General features: G+C 51.2%; 1 protein-coding gene across 1 annotated transcript in view; it reads right to left on the bottom strand.

Moving 5' to 3' along the window:
• Positions 1-18934, bottom strand: part of chpf2 (chondroitin polymerizing factor 2) — a 54591-nt gene that overhangs the window by 33546 nt on the left and 2111 nt on the right. Inside the window, exon 2 of the mRNA XM_038808520.1 lies at positions 16797-17361. Within this exon, the coding sequence (XP_038664448.1) occupies positions 16797-17361 (565 nt within the window). The remainder of the gene's footprint in view (positions 1-16796; positions 17362-18934) is intronic.

Raw genomic sequence — 18934 nt, 5'->3', positions numbered from 1 at the left:
GATCTTCCCTCCAGCGGCTGGTTTAGCTCACTGGGCTAAATAGCTGGCTTTTAAAGCAGACCAAGCAGGCCAGCAGCACGGTTCGATTCCCGTACCATCCTCCCTGGACAGGCGCCAGAACGTGGCGACTAGGGGCTTTTCACAGTAACTTCATTGAAGCCTACTCGTGACAATAAGCAATTTTCTTTTTTCATTTCATACCAGGCAACATCCTTGTAAATCTCCTCTGCACCCTTTCCAATGCTTCCACATCCTTCCTATAATGCGGCGACCAGAACTGCACGCAATACTCCAAATGCGGCCGCACCAGAGTTTTGTACAGTTGCAATATGACCTCATGGCTCCGAAACGCAATCCCTCTACCAATAAAAGCTAACACACCGTACGCCTTCTTAACAACCCTATCAACTTAAGTGGCAACTTTCAGGGATCTATGTACATGGACACCGAGATCTTTCTGCTCATCCACACTACCAAGAATCTTACCATTAGCCCAGTACTCTGTCTTCCTGTTACTCCTTCCAAAATGATTCACCTCACACTCTTCTGCATTAAACTCCATTTGCCACCTCTCAGCCCAGCTCTGCAGCTTATGTCCCTCTGTAATCTGCAACATCCTTCCGCACTGTCCACAACTCCACCGACTTTAGTGTCATCTGCAAATTTACTTACCCATCCTTCTACGCCCTCCTCCAGGTCATTTATAAAAATGACAAACAGCAGTGGCCCGAAATCAGATTTTTGTGGCACACCACTAGTAACTGGACACCAGTCTGAACATTTCCCATCAACCACCACCCTTTGTCTTCTTCCAGCTAGCCAATTTCTGATCCAAACTGCTAAATCACCCTGAATCCCATGCCTCCGTATTTTCTGAAATAGCCTACCGTGGGGAACCTTATCAAACGCTTTACTGAAATCCATATACAGCACATCAACTGCTTGACCCTGTCCACCTTCTCAAAGAACTCAATAAGGTTTGTGAGGCACGACCTACCCTTCATAAAACCGTGTTGACTATCTCTAATCAAATTATTCCTTTATAAACCTTTCCAAGACTTTGCCCACTACAGAAGTAAGGCTCACTGGTCTATAGTTACCAGGGTTGGCTCTACTTCCCTTCTTGAACAAGGGGACATTTTCTATCCTCCAGTCTTCTGGCACTATTTTCCTGCGTGAATACGGACAAAAAATATTCATTAGCACCTCTCCTATCTCCTCGGACTCCACGCACAAACTTCCCGCCACTGTCCTTGACTGGCCCTACTCTTACCCTAGTCATTCTTTTATTGCTGACATACCTATAGAAAGCTTTTGGGTTATCCTTGATCCTACCTACCAAAGATTTCTCATGTCCCCTCCTGGCTCTTCTTAGCTCTCTCTTTAGGTCCTTCCTAGCTAACTTGTAACTCTCGAGCACCCTAACTGAACCTTCAGTCTCATCTTTACATAAGCCTCCTTCTTCCTCTTGACAAGTCATTCAACTACTTTAGTAAACCACGGTTCCCTCGCTCGACCACTTCCTCCCTGCCTGACAGGTACATACTTATCAAGGACACGCAGTAGCTGTTCCTTGAACGATCTCCACATTTCAATTGTGCCCATCCCCTGCAGTTTCCTTCCCTATCCTATGCATCCTATGTCTTGCCTCATTGCATCATAATTGCCTTTCCCCCAGCTATAACTCTTGCCCTGCGATATATACCTATCCCTTTCCATCGCTAAAGTAAACGTAACTGAATTGTGGTCACTATCACCAAAGTGCTCACCTACCTCCAAATCTAGCACCTGTTCTGGTTCATTACCCAGTATCAAATCCAGTGTGGCCTCGCCTCTTGTTGGCCTATCTACATACTGTGTCAGGAAACCCTCCTGCACACATTGGACAAAAACGGACCCATCTAACGTACTCGATCTATAGCGTTTCCAGTCAATATTTGGAAAGGTAAAGTCCCCCATAACAACTACCCTGTTACTTTCGCTCCTCTCCAGAATCATCTTTGCAATCCTTTCCTCTACATCTCTGGAACTTTTCGGAAGCCTATAGAAAACTCCCAACAGGGTGACCTCTCCTTTCCTGTTTCTAACCTCAGCCCATACTACCTCAGTAGACGAGTCCTCATCAAACGTCCTTTCTGCCACCGTAATATTGTCCTTGACTAACAATGCCACCCCTCCCCCTCTTTTACCACCTTCCCTGAGCTTACTGAAATATCTAAACCCCGGACCCTGCAAAAATCATTCCTGTCCCTGCTCTAGCCATATCTCCGAAATGGCCACACCATCGAAGTCCCAGGTACCAACCCATGCTGCAAGTTCACCCACCTTATTCCGGATGCTCCTGGCGTTGAAGTAGACACACTTTAAACCACCTTCCTGCCTGCCGGTACACTCCAGCAACCTTGAAACCTTACTCATGACCTCACTACTCTCAACCTCCTGTATATTGGAGCTACAATTCAGGTTCCCAATCCCCTGCTGAACTAGTTTAAACCCTCCCGAAGAGCATTAGCAAATTTCCCCCCCAGGATATTGGTACCCCTCTGGTCCAGGTGGAGACCATCCCGTTTGTAAAGGTCCCACCTACCCCAGAATGAGTCCCAATTATCCAGGAATTGGAAACCCTCCCTCCTGCACCATCCCTGTAGCCACGTGTTCAACTGCTTTCTCTCCCTATTCCTCGTCTCGCTCGCACGTGGCACGGGTAACAACCCAGAGATAATAACTCTGTTTGTTCTAGCTCTAAGTTTCCACCCTAGCTCCCTGAATTCCTGCCTTACATCCCTATCCCTTTTCCTACCTATGTCGTTGGTGCCTATGTGGACCACGACTTGGGGCTGCTCCCCCTCCCCCTTAAGGATCTCGAAAACACGATCCGAGACATAACGGATCCTGGCACCTGGGAGGCAAGACACCAACTGGGAGTCTCTCTCGTTCCCACAGAATCTCCTATCTATTCCCCTAACTATGGAGTCTCCAATGACTAATGCTCCACTCCTCTCCCCCCCCCCCCCTTCCCTTCTGAGCAACAGGGACAGACTCTGTGCCAGAAACCTGTACCCCATTGCTTACCCTGGTAAGTCACCCCCCCCCCCCCCATGAGTATCCAAAGCGGTATACTTGTTACTAAGAGGAACGACCACAGGGGATCCCTGCACTGACTGCTTCCTCCCAGCCCCTCTCACTGTCACCCATCTATCTTCATTCTTCGGAGTAACTACCTCCCTCAAGCTTCTTTCTATGACCTCCTCTGGCTCCCGAATGATCCAAAGTTCATCCAACTCCAGCTCCCTAATGCGGTTTCTGAGGAGCTGGATGCACTTCCCACAGGTAAAATCAGCAGGGACATTGACGGCGTCCCTCACCTCAAACATTCTGCAGGAGGAGCATTGTACTGCCTTCCCCTCCAGATAGAAACAAGAAAAAGAAAGGAAGAGCTTACCTGATATTAACTCAACCCCTTAGGTGAGAGGAGGTGGAAGGGTGGGGGACACTACAAGTGTAGTGTCTCGGGTTTAGCAACTGCCCAACTTATATACAGGTACTACACACCTTCCCAGAAATCAACTCCGAAAAAAAAAGTCTGTTAAAAAACAAAGGCCGCTTCTCCTGTAAGGTAAGTTTTTAAAACGAGAAACTTACCTTCCCGACAGACTCCTGGTTACTGCTCTCGCTGCTACCGCTGAAAAACTGAAGCAAATATAGATACTAATATAGTATCTATAGATACTAATATAGTATATTAATAATAATCTATATTAGTGTCACAAGGAGGCTTACATTAACACGGCAATGAGGTTACCGTGAAAAGCCCCGAGTCGCCACACTCCGGCGCCTGTTCGGCTATACAGAGGGAGAATTCAGAATGTCCAAATTACATAATAGCAAGTCTTTTGGGACTTGTGGGAGGAAACCGGAGCACCCGGAGGAAACCCACACAGACACGGGGAGAGCGTGCAGACTCCACACATAGTGACCCAAACCGGGAATCGAACCCGGGACCCTGGAGCTGTGAAGCAACAGTGCTAATCACTGTGCTACCGTGTAGCCCACCCATGGCAATTGGCCTCTGCCCAATTAAGCACCCTCACCCGCGAACCATTCTTGTCCTTATCCATGACTACCCGGAACCTTACGGAATTATGGTCGCTCAGCCCAAAATGCTCCCCCACTGAAACATCAATCACCTGGCCTGGCTCGTTCCCCAATACCAAGTCTAATATGGCCCCCTCCCTGGTTGGATTGTCAACATACTGGATCAAAACACCCTCCTGGACACATGTAACGAATTTCTCTCCATCCGTGCCCCTGACTGTAAGGGATTCCCAGTTAATATGTGTGGGGGGGGGGGGGGGGGGGGGGGGGGGGGGTTTAAAGTCACCCATCACAACTACCCTGCTTTATCACACCCTTTCATTATCTGACTACACAACTGCTCCAGTCTCCTGCGGGCTGTTGGGAGGTCCATCGTACACTCCCAACATTGTGATGTTGGGGCTGTTTAGCACAGGGCTAAATCGCTGGCTTTGAAAGCAGACCAAGCAGGCCAGCAGCACGGTTCGATTCCCGTACCAGCCTCCCCGAACAGGCGCCGGAATGTGGCGACTAGGGGCTTTTTCACAGTAAGTTAATTGAAGCCTACTCGTGACAATAAGCAATTTTCATTTCATTTTCATTTCACCCTTCTTATTTGGTTTATAATAAAGCTCTTCCTCACATCCCCCCCTGCATCTCTTGTCCAAAACCTTAAATCCGTGACCCCCCCCCCCCAGTCCTTGGGAACAGATTTTCTTTGTCTACCTTCTCAAAGCTTGTCATAATCTTGTGCACCTCTATCAGATCTTCCTTCAATCTCCTTTGCTTCAAGGGGATCACCCCCTAGCTTTCCCGACAGAATCTTGTAACCTTCTTCTTTGGACACGTACAGGTAAATCCATCTCAGCACCTGGTTTAGCACATGGCTAAATCGCTGGCTTTGAAAGCAGACCAGGGCAGGCCAGCAGCACGGTTCAATTCCCGTACCAGCCTCCCCGAACAGGCGCCGGAATGTGGCGACTAGGGTCTTTTCACAGTAACTTCATTTGAAGCCTACTTGTGACAAGAAGCGATTTTCATTTCATTTCATGGACCTCACATACTTCCTCAAAACGTAGAGGCAAAATATCCCACGGCACTAAATCAACAGACATCAAAGGAGCCGTTTCCTTGGTGTTCTGGTTGGTTATTTATCCCTCAGGCGACATCTCAAACACCTCACTTGGTAATTAGTTTGTTGCTGAGCACGAACTGTTGCCCTGTTTCTACACTGGAGCAGTGACTACCTTTCAAATCATCTTTCATTGTCTGAAAAGTGTTCTGGTTTGGCCCGAGGCAGTATGGTCCCTGGGTTACGGTGAGCAGTGTGGTCCCTGGGTTACGGTGAGCAGTGTGGTCCCTGGATTACGGTGAGCAGTATGGTCCCTGGGTTACGGTGAGCAGAATGGTCCCTGGGTTACGGTGAGAAGTATGGTCCCTGGGTTACGGTGAGCAGTATGGTCCCTGGGTTACGGTGAGCAGTATGGTCCCTGGGTTACGGTGAGCAGTATGGTCCCTGGGTTACGGTGAGCAGAGTGGTCCCTGGGTTACGGTGAGCAGTATGGTCCCTGGGTTACGGTGAGCAGTATGGTCCCTGGGTTACGCTGAGCAGGGAGTATGGTCCCTGGGTTACGGTGAGCAGTATGGTCCCTGGGTTACGGTGAGCAGTATGGTCCCTGGGTTACGGTGAGCAGTGTGGTCCCTGGGTTACGGTGAGAAGTATGGTCCCTGGGTTACGGTGAGCAGGGAGTATGGTCCCTGGGTTACGGTGAGCAGTATGGTCCCTGGGTTACGGTGAGCAGTATGGTCCCTGGGTTATGGTGAGCAGTTGGTCCCTGGGTTACGGTGGGCAGTATGGTTCCTGGGTTACGGTGAGCAGTATGGTCCCTGGGTTACGGTGAGCAGTATGGTCCCTGGGTTACGGTGAGCAGTATGGTCCCTGGGTTACGGTGAGCAGTATGGTCCCTGGGTTACGGTGAGCAGTATGGTCCCTGGGTTACGGTGAGCAGTATGGTCCCTGGGTTACGGTGAGCAGAGGTCCCTGGGTTACGGTGGGCAGTGTGGTCCCTGGGTTACGGTGAGCAGTATGGTCCCTGGGTTACGATGAGCAGTATGGTCCCTGGGTTACGGTGAGCAGGCAGTATGGTCCCTGGGTTACGGTGAGCAGTATGGTCCCTGGGTTACGGTGAGCAGTATGGTCCCTGGGTTATGGTGAGCAGGGAGTATGGTCCCTGGGTTACGGTGAGCAGTATGGTCCCTGGGTTACGGTGAGCAGTATGGTCCCTGGGTTACGGTGAGCAGTATGGTCCCTGGGTTACGGTGAGCAGTATGGTCCCTGGGTTACGGTGAGCAGTATGGTCCCTGGGTTACGGTGAGCAGTATGGTCCCTGGGTTACGGTGAGCCGTATGGTCCCTGGGTTACGGTGAGCAGTATGGTCCCTGGGTTACGGTGAGCAGAGTGGCCCCTGGGTTACGGTGAGCAGTATGGTCCCTGGGTTACGGTGAGCAGTATGGTCCCTGGGTTACGGTGAGCACTATGGTCCCTGGGTTACGGTGAGCACTATGGTCCCTGGGTTACGGTGAGCAGTATGGTCCCTGGGTTACGGTGAGCAGTATGGTCCCTGGGTTACGGTGAGCAGTATGGTCCCTGGGTTACGGTGAGCAGTATGGTCCCTGGGTTACGGTGAGCAGTATGGTCCCTGGGTTACGGTGAGCAGTATGGTCCCTGGGTTACGGTGAGCAGTATGGTCCGTGGGTTACGGTGAGCAGTATGGTCCCTGGGTTACGGTGAGCAGTATGGTCCCTGGGTTACGGTAAGCAGTATGGTCCCTGGGTTACGGTGAGCAGTGTGGTCCCTGGGTTACGATGAGCAGTATGGTCCGTGGGTTACGGTGAGCAGGGAGTATGGTCCCTGAGTTACGGTTAGCAGTATGGTCCCTGGGTTACGGTGAGCAGTATGGTCCCTGGGTTACGGTGAGCAGAGGTCCCTGGGTTACGGTGAGCAGTATGGTCCCTGGGTTATGGTGAGCAGTATGGTCCCTGGGTTACGGTGAGCAGGGAGTATGGTCCCTGGGTTACGGTGAGCAGTATGGTCCCTGGGTTACGGTGAGCAGGGAGTATGGTCCCTGGGTTACGGTGAGCAGTATGGTCCGTGGGTTACTGTGAGCAGGGAGTATGGTCCCTGGGTTAAGGTGAGCAGTGTGGTCCCTGGGTTACGGTGAGCAGTATGGTCCCTGGGTTACGGTGAGCAGTATGGTCCCTGGGTTACGGTGAGCAGTGTGGTCCCTGGGTTACGGTGAGCAGTATGGTCCCTGGGTTACGGTGAGCAGTATGGTCCCTGGGTTACGGTGAGCAGTGTGGTCCCTGGGTTACGGTGAGCAGGGAGTATGGTCCCTGGGTTACGGTGAGCAGTATGGTCCCTGGGTTACGGTGAGCAGTATGGTCCCTGGGTTACGGTGAGCAGTATGGTCCCTGGGTTACGGTGAGCAGTATGGACCCTGGGTTACGGTGAGCAGTATGGTCCCTGGGTTACGGTGAGCAGTGTGGTCCCTGGGTTACGGTGAGCAGTATGGTCCCTGGGTTACGGTGAGCAGTATGGACCCTGGGTTACGGTGAGCAGTATGGTCCCTGGGTTACGGTGAGCAGTATGGTCCCTGGGTTACGGTGAGCAGAATGGTCCCTGGGTTACGGTGAGCAGTATGGTCCCTGGGTTACGGTGAGCAGAATGGTCCCTGGGTTACGGTGAGCAGTATGGTCCCTGGGTTACGGTGAGCAGTATGGTCCCTGGGTTACGGTGAGCAGGGAGTATGGTCCCTGGGTTACGGTGAGCAGTATGGTCCCTGGGTTACGGTGAGCAGTATGGTCCCTGGGTTACGGTGAGCAGTATGGTCCCTGGGTTACGGTGAGCAGTGTGGTCCCTGGGTTACGGTGAGCAGTATGGTCCCTGGGTTACGGTGAGCAGAATGGTCCCTGGGTTACGGTGAGCAGTATGGTCCCTGGGTTACGGTGAGCAGTATGGTCCCTGGGTTACGGTGAGCAGGGAGTATGGTCCCTGGGTTACGGTGAGCAGTATGGTCCCTGGGTTACAGTGAGCAGTGTGGTCCCTGGGTTACGGTGAGCAGTGTGGTCCCTGGGTTACGGTGAGCAGTGTGGTCCCTGGGTTACGGTGAGCAGTATGGTCCCTGGGTTACGGTGAGCAGTGTGGTCCCTGGGTTACGGTGAGCAGTGTGGTCCCTGGGTTACGGTGAGCAGTATGGTCCCTGGGTGACGGTGAGCAGTATGGTCCCTGGGTGACGGTGAGCAGTGTGGTCCCTGGGTTACGGTGAGCAGTATGGTCCCTGGGTTACGGTGAGCAGTATGGTCCCTGGGTTACGGTGAGCAGTATGGTCCCTGGGTTACGGTGAGCAGTATGGTCCCTGGGTTACGGTGAGCAGTATGGTCCCTGGGTTACGGTGAGCAGTATGGTCCCTGGGTTACGGTGAGCAGTATGGTCCCTGGGTTACGGTGAGCAGTATGGTCCCTGGGTTACGGTGAGCAGTATGGTCCCTGGGTTACGGTGAGCAGTATGGTCCCTGGGTTACGGTGAGCAGTATGGTCCCTGGGTTACGGTGAGCAGTATGGTCCCTGGGTTACGGTGAGCAGTATGGTCCCTGGATTACGGTGAGCCGTATGGTCCCTGGGTTAGGGTGAACAGAGTGGTCCCTGGGTTACGGTGAGCAGTATGGTCCCTGGATTACGGTGAGCAGTATGGTCCCTGGGTTACGGTGAGCAGTATGGTCCCTGGGTTACGGTGAGCAGTATGGTCCCTGGGTTACGGTGAGCAGGCAGTATGGTCCCTGGGTTACGGTAAGCAGTATGGTCCCTGGGTTACGGTGAGCAGTGTGGTCCCTGGGTTACGGTGAGCAGTATGGTCCCTGGGTTACGGTGAGCAGTATGGTCCCTGGGTTACGGTGAGCAGTATGGTCCCTGGGTTACGGTGAGCAGTATGGACCCTGGGTTACGGTGAGCAGTATGGTTCCTGGGTTACGGTGGGCAGTATGGTCCCTGGGTTACAGTGAGCAGTATGGTCCCTGGGTTACGGTGAGCAGGCAGTATGGTCCCTGGGTTACGGTGAGCAGTATGGTCCCTGGGTTACGGTGAGCAGTATGGTCCCTGGGTTACGGTGAGCAGTGTGGTCCCTGGGTTACGGTGAGCAGTGGTCCCTGGGTTACGGTGAGCCGTATGGTCCCTGGGTTACGGTGAGCAGTATGGTCCCTGGGTTACGGTGAGCAGTATGGTCCCTGGGTTACGGTGAGCAGTGTGGTCCCTGGGTTACGGTGAGCAGTGTGGACCCTGGGTTACGGTGAGCAGTATGGTCCCTGGGTTACGGTGAGCAGTATGGTCCCTGGGTTACGGTGAGCAGTGTGGTCCCTGGGTTACGGTGAGCAGTATGGTCCCTGGGTTACGGTGAGCAGGGAGTATGGTCCCTGGGTTACGGTGAGCAGTATGGTCCCTGGGTTACGGTGAGCAGTATGGTCCCTGGGTTACGGTGAGCAGTGGTCCCTGGGTTACGGTGAGCAGTATGGTCCCTGGGTTACGGTGAGCAGTGTGGTCCCTGGGTTACGGTGAGCAGTTGGTCCCTGGGTTACGGTGAGCAGTATGGTCCCTGGGTTATGGTGAGCAGAGGTCCCTGGGTTACGGTGAGCAGTATGGTCCCTGGGTTACGGTGAGCAGTATGGTCCCTGGGTTACGGTGAGCAGTATGGTTCCTGGGTTATGGTGAGCAGTATGGTCCCTGGGTTACGGTGAGCAGTTGGTCCCTGGGTTACGGTGAGCAGAGTGGTCCCTGGGTTACGGTGAGCAGAGTGGTCCCTGGGTTACGGTGAGCAGTATGGTCCCTGGGTTACGGTGAGCAGTATGGTCCCTGGGTTACGGTGAGCAGGGAGTATGGTCCCTGGGTTACGGTGAGCAGTATGGTCCCTGGGTTACGGTGAGCAGTATGGTCCCTGGGTTACGGTGAGCAGTATGGTCCCTGGGTTACGGTGAGCAGTATGGTCCCTGGATTACGGTGAGCAGTATGGTTCCTGGGTTACGGTGAGCAGTATGGTCCCTGGGATACGGTGAGCAGTATGGTCCCTGGGTTACGCTGAGCAGGGAGTATGGTCCCTGGGTTACGGTGAGCAGTATGGTCCCTGGGTTACGGTGAGCAGGGAGTATGGTCCCTGGGTTACGGTGAGCAGGGAGTATGGACCCTGGGTTACGGTGAGCAGTATGGTCCCTGGGTTACGGTGGGCAGTATGGTCCCTGGGTTACGGTGAGCAGTATGGTCCCTGGGTTACGGTGAGCAGTATGGTCCCTGGGTTATGGTGAGCAGTATGGTCCCTGGGTTATGGTGAGCAGTATGGTCCCTGGGTTATGGTGAGCAGTATGGTCCCTGGGTTACGGTGAGCAGTATGGTCCCTGGGTTACGGTGAGCAGTATGGTCCCTGGGTTACGGTGAGCAGTATGGTCCCTGGGTTACGGTGAGCAGTTGGTCCCTGGGTTACGGTGAGCAGTGTGGTCCCTGGGTTACGGTGAGCAGTATGGTTCCTGGGTTACGGTGCGCAGTATGGTCCCTGGGTTACGGTGAGCAGAGTGGTCCCTGGGTTACGGTGAGCAGTATGGTCCCTGGGTTACGGTGAGCAGTATGGTCCCTGGGTTACGGTGAGCAGTATGGTCCCTGGGTTACGGTGAGCAGTATGGTCCCTGGGTTACAGTGAGCAGTATGGTCCCTGGGTTACGGTGAGCAGTATGGTCCCTGGGTTACGGTGAGCAGTATGGTCCCTGGGTTACGGTGAGCAGTATGGTCCCTGGGTTACGGTGAGCAGTGTGGTCCCTGGGTTACGGTGAGCAGTATGGTCCCTGGGTTACGGTGAGCAGTATGGTCCCTGGGTTACGGTGAGCAGTATGGTCCCTGGGTTACGGTGAGCAGTATGGTCCCTGGGTTACGGTGAGCAGTATGGTCCCTGGGTTACGGTGAGCAGTATGGTCCCTGGGTTACGGTGAGCAGTATGGTCCCTGGGTTACGGTGAGCAGTATGGTCCCTGGGTTACGGTGAGCAGTATGGTCCCTGGGTTACGGTGAGCAGTATGGTCCCTGGGTTACGGTGAGCAGTATGGTCCCTGGGTTACGGTGAGCAGTATGGTCCCTGGGTTACGGTGAGCAGTATGGTCCCTGGCTTACGGTGAGCAGTATGGTCCCTGGGTTACGGTGAGCAGTATGGTCCCTGGGTTACGATGAGCAGTATGGTCCCTGGGTTACGGTGAGCAGTATGGTCCCTGGGTTACGGTGAGCAGTGTGGTCCCTGGGTTACGCTGAGCAGGGAGTATGGTCCCTGGGTTACGGTGAGCAGTATGGTCCCTGGGTTACGGTGAGCAGTGTGGTCCATGGGTTACGGTGAGCAGTTGGTCCCTGGGTTATGGTGAGCAGTGTGGTCCCTGGGTTACGGTGAGCAGTATGGTCCCTGGGTTACGCTGAGCAGGGAGTATGGTCCCTGGGTTACGGTGAGCAGTGTGGTCCCTGGGTTACGGTGAGCAGTATGGTCCCTGGGTTACGGTGAGCAGTATGGTCCGTGGGTTACGGTGAGCAGTATGGTCCCTGGGTTACGGTGAGCAGTGTGGTCCCTGGGTTATGGTGGGCAGTATGGTCCCTGGGTTACGCTGAGCAGGGAGTATGGTCCCTGGGTTACGCTGAGCAGGGAGTATGGTCCCTGGGTTACGGTGAGCAGGGAGTATGGTCCCTGGGTTACGGTGAGCAGTATGGTCCCTGGGTTACGGTGAGCAGGGAGTATGGTCCCTGGGTTACGGTGAGCAGTATGGTCCCTGGGTTAGGGTGAGCAGAGTGGTCCCTGGGTTATGGTGAGCAGGGTGGTCCCTGGGTTACGGTGAGCAGTATGGTCCCTGGGTTACGGTGAGCAGTATGGTCCCTGGGTTACGGTGAGCAGTATGGTCCCTGGGTTACGGTGAGCCGTATGGTCCCTGGGTTACGGTGAGCCGTATGGTCCCTGGGTTACGGTGAGCAGTATGGTCCCTGGGTTACGGTGAGCAGTATGGTCCCTGGGTTACGGTGAGCAGTATGGTCCCTGGATTACGGTGAGCAGTATGGTCCCTGGGTTACGGTGAGCAGTATGGTCCCTGGGTTACGGTGAGCAGTATGGTCCCTGGGTTACGGTGAGCAGTATGGTCCCTGGGTTACGGTGAGCAGTATGGTTCCTGGGTTACGGTGAGCAGTATGGTCCCTGGCTTACGGTGAGCAGTATGGTCCCTGGGTTATGGTGAGCAGTATGGTTCCTGGGTTACGGTGAGCAGTATGGTCCCTGGCTTACGGTGAGCAGTATGGTCCCTGGGTTATGGTGAGCAGAGTATGGTCACCATCCATGAACTGTTGTGAGAAACACAGACATGAATACTGAGCAAGGAGCACACCGCACTCACCTTCAACATCCCCGACTGGCACAACATAGGTTCATGGACGAAGGATGGATAATGAACTGTCTCAGGAGCTGCTGACATGGAACATACGGACATAGAAACATACAGATTTGGAGGAGCTGACCTTTCGAAGCTGCCCAACCATTCAAAGAGCAAAGAACAGTACAGCACAGGAACAGGCCCTTCGGCCCTCCAAGCCTGTACCGGTCATGATACCAATCTTTGCCAAAACTCTCAGCATTTCCTTGTGCTGACTCCCCCTATGCTCATCCCATCCATGTGTTTGTCAAGATGCCTTTTGAAAGCAGTTAATATATCTGCTTCCACAACCTCCCCTGACAATGCGTTCCAGGCACTCACCACCCTCTGTGTATAAAACCTGCCTCGCACATCTCCTCTACACTTTGCCCCACGGACCTTAAACCTATGCCCCCTGGTGTCTAACCCCTCCACCCTGGGAAAGAGTGCCTGCCCAACCACTCTATCCATGCCCCTCATAATTTTGCAGACCTCTATCAGGTCACCCCTCAACCTCCGTCTTTCTAATGAAAACAGTCAGTCTATTCAGCCTCTCCACATAGCTAACACCCTCCAGACCAGGCACCATCCTGGTAAACCTCCTTTCTGAGATAAGGAGACCAAAACTATCCACAATACTCCAGGTGCGGTCTCACCCATGCTCTATACAATTGCAGTAAGACATCTTTACCCCGTACCAAAATCCCCTTGTGACATACCATTGGTGCTTGTCGCAACTGCACACGAGCTTTGGTGAGTCATGGACAAGGACACCCAGCTCCCTTTCAACATCAACCCTCCCCAACCTCTCACCATTTAAGAAATACTCTACATTTTTGTCTACCAAGGCAGATAACATCACATTTATTCATATTGTATGCTTTCTGCCATGTTCTTGACCATTTCCTTAGTCTGTCCAAGTCCCCTTTAAGCCTCTTTCCATCCTCTTCACAACTTACATTCCCACTAGTTTTATGTCATCAGCTTATTTGAAAATATTCAATTTGGCTGCCACATCCAAATCATTGTCAACAACTGTGTCCCAGCATGGATCCTTGCGATACCCCACTAGTAACAGCCTGCCATCATCAGAATGGCCCGTTATTCCTACTCTGTTTTTGGTCTGTTAACCAATCCTCACGCAGTAGCGTTATATTCCCCCTAGTCCCATGAGCTCTAATTTTGTTTACTAACCTCCTGTATGGGACCTTATCAAAAGTCTTCTGAAAAGCCAAATACACCATATCCCCTGGTTCTCCTTTATCAATGCTTTACATAACATTCTGAAAAACACCAACCAGCTGTATCATTTGCCTTTCATAAATCTATGTTGACTCTGCCCAATCATATCATTATTTTCCAAGTGTAGAAGGGCAATTAAGATTTTGTAAAAGGTCATCCTTCTTTCCATCCGTGTTTATGTTTACAAGGAGAGGCTGAATGGGATTTATGATTTCTGGGGATTCCCTGGAGAGTACATAATCTGGAATTTAAGCAAGTAGGTCATGGGCAGCATGGTAACACGGTGGTTAGCACAGATGCTTCACAGCTCCAGGGTCCCAGGTTCGATTCCCAGCTTGAGTCACTCTCTGTGCGGAGTCTGCACGTTCTCCCCGTGTCTGCGTGGGTTTCCTCCGGGTGCTCCGGTTTCCTCCCACAGCCCAAAGAAGTGTGGGTTAGGTGGATTGGCCAATATTAAATTGCCCCTTAGTGTCCAAAAAAATGTTAAGTGGGGTTACTGGGTTTCGGGGATAGGGTAGATACGTGGGCTTCAGTAGGGAGCTCTTTCTAAGGGCCGGTGCTGACTTGATGGGCTGAATGGCCTTCTTCTGCACTGTAAATTCTATGGGATTTGAGTGGAATGGGATGATGTAATTAATGGGAGAAGCCAAGTCTGGGGCAGTCAGTTTTGAGTTAGTTTATTTCTGGCTGAACAGCTTCTACAAAAGGCTGTCAGGTTGAGCAGCAGTCTGACACAGACAAGAATCTACAGGCTGTTTCCTGACAGGATCTCTCTAAATCAGTCTTTTAAAGTAAACTCTATTCAAGTGTACAGCAAGTATTCCTGCATTTTCTAACTGCAATTAAGAGGTTTTTGACCTGTGATGGGTTTTGCTTGACTGGAGATAAAGGTGGTGTCAGTTAGATGTTAACGTATTTCTTTTTATTGTTAGGCATTGTTTAACTGTTGATTGTAAGCAACATTTTTGTGATATTAAGGTAGTTTAATACTGTGTTAATATTAAATTTTGTTTTAATATACCATATCCATTTATTTGCGTGGAATTATATCTGGAGCAAAGTATCCTTTTCTCTCAATTTTTGAAAAAGACATTGTGGTTCCTGTCCGGTATCCAAGCAAATGTCGGGGTTTTCTCCCTCTCTCCCTTCTTAAACAGTGGGGGTTGCTACCTTCACAACTTGCTACTTGCCAGTCCACAAGAACCTTTCCTGAATCTATAGAATTTTGAAAGATGCTTTCACTATCTCCTAGCCACCTCCTTCAATACTCATCGTTACCATTGGTTTTTCTCACCCTTTAATGTAATCAATTCCTTGAGTACTACCTCTGCATTCATACTAATTTCTTTCCATTCCTCATTTTCACAAGCCCTTTGGTTCCCTCGAATCTGAGGTTTTTTCTATCTCCCTCCGTGCACAAAGTAATTGTTTAGTTTCTCCTCCATTTCCCTAGTCTCCATTATGAATTCTCCTGTCTCTGTCTGTAATTGACCCACATTTGCGGCACGGTAGCAGTAAGTAGCACTGTTGCTGCACAGCGCCAGGGTCCCGCTAGATTCTTTCCCCTTGTTATATCCTCTCACCAATGAACTGATTGTTTCTAATATCAGTAAGGTCACTCTCCACCTGCTCCCCCCCCCGCCCCTGCCATTTTCCCTATCCATCCTGATACCATTAGAACCTGGTATATTAAAGTTCCCCATCCTGACCATCCTGTAGCCATATCTCAGTATATCATAATCTCCAATTTGAATTTGTGCCAGCAATCCATTTCATTACACTTCCTTACACTCTATGCATTTGTACAGAGAGCTGTTATATGGGTCGTACACTCTAACCTGTCCCTCAGCACTGATGCTTTATTCACCCACGCATTGTTTCTCTCTTCTGGTTTAATTAATATTTGTTAATTGTTTAATTAATTTGTTTAATTAATTGTTTTGCCATTGCCTGTTGTACCTGAAGTATGATTCCTGACTGTTTCTTTACTCGCTGTCCTGTCACTGTCCTTGTTTTTGAAACTGTATTGATGTCCCCGAGGCCTCCCCACTCCCCCATTTACTTGTTTAAAGTCTGTGTGACCATCCTATTTAGCCTTTCCCACTAGGACACTGGTCTCAGACCGGTTCAGGTGGAGCCCTAACAACTGTCCAGCACCGCTCTGTCCCAATTTTGATGCCAGTGCCCCACAAAATGAAGTCCCTCTTTCCCGCACCACTCCTTTAGCCACGTGTTTAATTCCCTGATTTTCTTATTTCTAAGTCAATTTGCATGTGGCTTGGGTAATAATCTACAGATTATTCAATTTTGTTCCTAATTCCTGATAACCCTAAAATAGGACCTCTTGTCTATGTTGTTGGTCCCAGTGTAGACCACAACAACTGGATCCTCCCTGTCCCTCTCCAAAATCCTTTCATGCCGATTTGAGATGCTCCTCACCTGGGCACCAGGTCGGCAACACACCATGCGTGGCTCTCACTCCTGTTCCCAAGGGATGCGATCTATACCCAATAATAAAATCCTCTACCACTAGCCTTTTTGCTCGCCCTGCGTGAATGGCCTCCTGCATCACGGTGTGGTGGTCACTGCCAGAAAGGGTGGCAGAGGCGCCCTTACAACATTTTAGTATTTATATGAGCACTTCAAATTCCATAGCATACAAGGTTATGTGCCGAATGCTGGAAAATGGGATGAGAGTAGATAGGTGTTTGATGGTCGGCCCATACAAAATGGGCTGAACAGCCTCTCTCTGTACTGTGAAAAATCTGTGACTCTATGAAAACACTACCTCAGCCCACCTTCAATTATTGAGCTAGCATTTTCTGGTTTGTGGGCGAGTTCCATACTTGCCCTGTAGGTGCCCATCATGTACTTGTGTAGCTTCTCGTTAAATGTATCTATACCATTTGCCTTGACCACTCCCTGGGGTAGCGAGTTCCTTTTTCTCACAACTCTCTAGGCTGCTGTCTTTAACAGGTCAGGGGATAGGGGAAGGGGAGAACCCCTGGCGACTGACCTTGTGTTTATCCACGCAACTGATGCCGATGTAGTCGATGATGCAGCGACCGAGCCACTCGTCAGGCCGCACACTCAGGATATCGTTGCGACAGTTGTCCAGGTACCGCTGAAGCTTGTCGAGGACACTCCGCGACATCACATAACCGTAGCCACCGTGGCAGTATCGGGAGTCCGGGTCACCACCGATGAACTCTTCCGCCCGGCCCAGGTACAGGTCCTGGTCAATGCTGAGATGAGAAACGAGAGACTTGATGCGCTCGGCCTGTGTGTACGTGTTGTCCTGCGCCAGGTAGAACCAGTCGTACTCATTGCCAAAGTGTTCGTAGATGTACTGGATGGTCCGGTACATCAGCCATACTGGACGGTCGTCTCCATGGGAGACTATCTGCATCCCGTGCGGGATCTTGGCATTGCGAAATCCAGTGAAGTAAATCAGCCTGCTGAAATGGTGGGCCACTGTCCGATTAACAGAGACAGCCAGCGAGTTCAGAGTAGCCTTAGATGTCAAGATACCAACAAATAGTTGATCGCGGATTCCCAGCTCCGTATGAATGTAACGTGTCCTGGTGGTGGAGAAGCAGACAGCCTCAGCGCCTGAATTTCAACTTCTTTCCCCGCCCTGATTGACATCGGAACATAGCAAGACCTGATAGGTCGGGTGGGGGGGGGGGGAGATAGGATTCACCTTGGTGTGCTGGCCAACATTTATCTCACACCCATCACTTCAGAAAGCATATTATGTGGTCATTTATCTTATTGCTATCTGAGGGATCTTGCTGTGCACAAATTACACAGAGGCTTCAAAATTATGAGGGGTTTTGAGGAGGAGATAAGGAGGACTAGTGGCAGGAGGGCCATTAACACTCTCACAGATTTAAGGGAATCGGCAAATGAACCAAAGGCAATGAGGAAACTCACCCGAACGGAAAAGGCAATGGGGAGTGGAGTTAATTGGATAACTTTCAAAGAGCTAAAACAGACATTACGGGCTGAATGGCCTCCTTGTGGGCTGCACCATTCTATGATCCTGAGGCTGAAAGGGCACTGGAGAAATAAAAGTCTTTCTTTCTGGTTCCATGAGCACTATCCATCCTCTAGTATTTTATTGCTACAATAAGCCCAGGTTTCATCAATTGGCAGGGCCTGGACAAGATCGCAATCCTCAACTTGCCTGAAGCGGACTAGGCCCCATGCAGCCTACTGCCCAGACAGCGGGTGCTACACCATAATCAGGAACGCTGGCTTTCTCCGTCTCCTACACCCAGAATCATGAGGGCAGATTATGGGGCTGCTCATCAGGGGCTGAGAGATAAACTAATTCAGAGATTGCCCTTGCTGCAAATGCAGCTGTTGATTTGCACACAGCAAGAGCCCACTCACGGCAAAGTGATAACAATGCCAGAGATCTGAAATTAAAACACAACAGCTGGAAAAACACAGCAGGTCTGGCAGCATCGTGGAGAGAGAGACAGAGTTAACGTTTCACATCCAATATGACTTTCCTCGGAACTCTTTTATGGATTTCAGTACAGTATCTGACAAGGTCCCACATAGCAGACTGGTCAGAAAAGTCAGATCTAATGGGAAACCGGGGAGGTGGCAGGTTGGATCCAAAATAGGCTCAGTAGCAGGAAACTAAGGGTAGTGGTCAATGGATGTTTTTTTCCAGTGGTGTTCCACAGGGCTCAGTGTAGCACCCTTGCTCTTTGTTGTGCAGATTAATGATTTGGTCTTCAATGCAGGAGGCATAATTGGGAAATTTGCAGATGACACAGCAATTGGTTGTGTAGTTGATAGTGAAGAGGATAGCTGTTGGGTGGACAGGGAAGTGTCAAATAGAATTCAAGAGTGAGGGAATGTATTTGGGAGGACAAACAAAGGAAGGGAATACTCAGAGGAAGATATTGAGAGGAGCTGAGGAAGTGAGTCACTTTGCAGTGCTGTCCACAGGTCCCTGAAGGTGGCAGGACAGGTGGACAAGGAGAAAGCAGATGGAATGTGGTCCTTATTGGGTGAGGCGTTGAATACAAAGGCAGGGATGTGATGCCGAAACTGTAGAAGATGCTGGTTCAGCCACAGCTGGGATTTAGTGTATAGATCTGGTCACCACATCACAGGAAGGACATAATTACCCCG

This window comes from Scyliorhinus canicula, chromosome 10 (assembly GCF_902713615.1).
Source record: "Scyliorhinus canicula chromosome 10, sScyCan1.1, whole genome shotgun sequence".
Classification (NCBI taxonomy): domain Eukaryota; kingdom Metazoa; phylum Chordata; class Chondrichthyes; order Carcharhiniformes; family Scyliorhinidae; genus Scyliorhinus; species Scyliorhinus canicula.
Note: the sequence above shows the minus strand (reverse complement) of the source record. Positions and strands in the feature narration are given on the sequence as shown.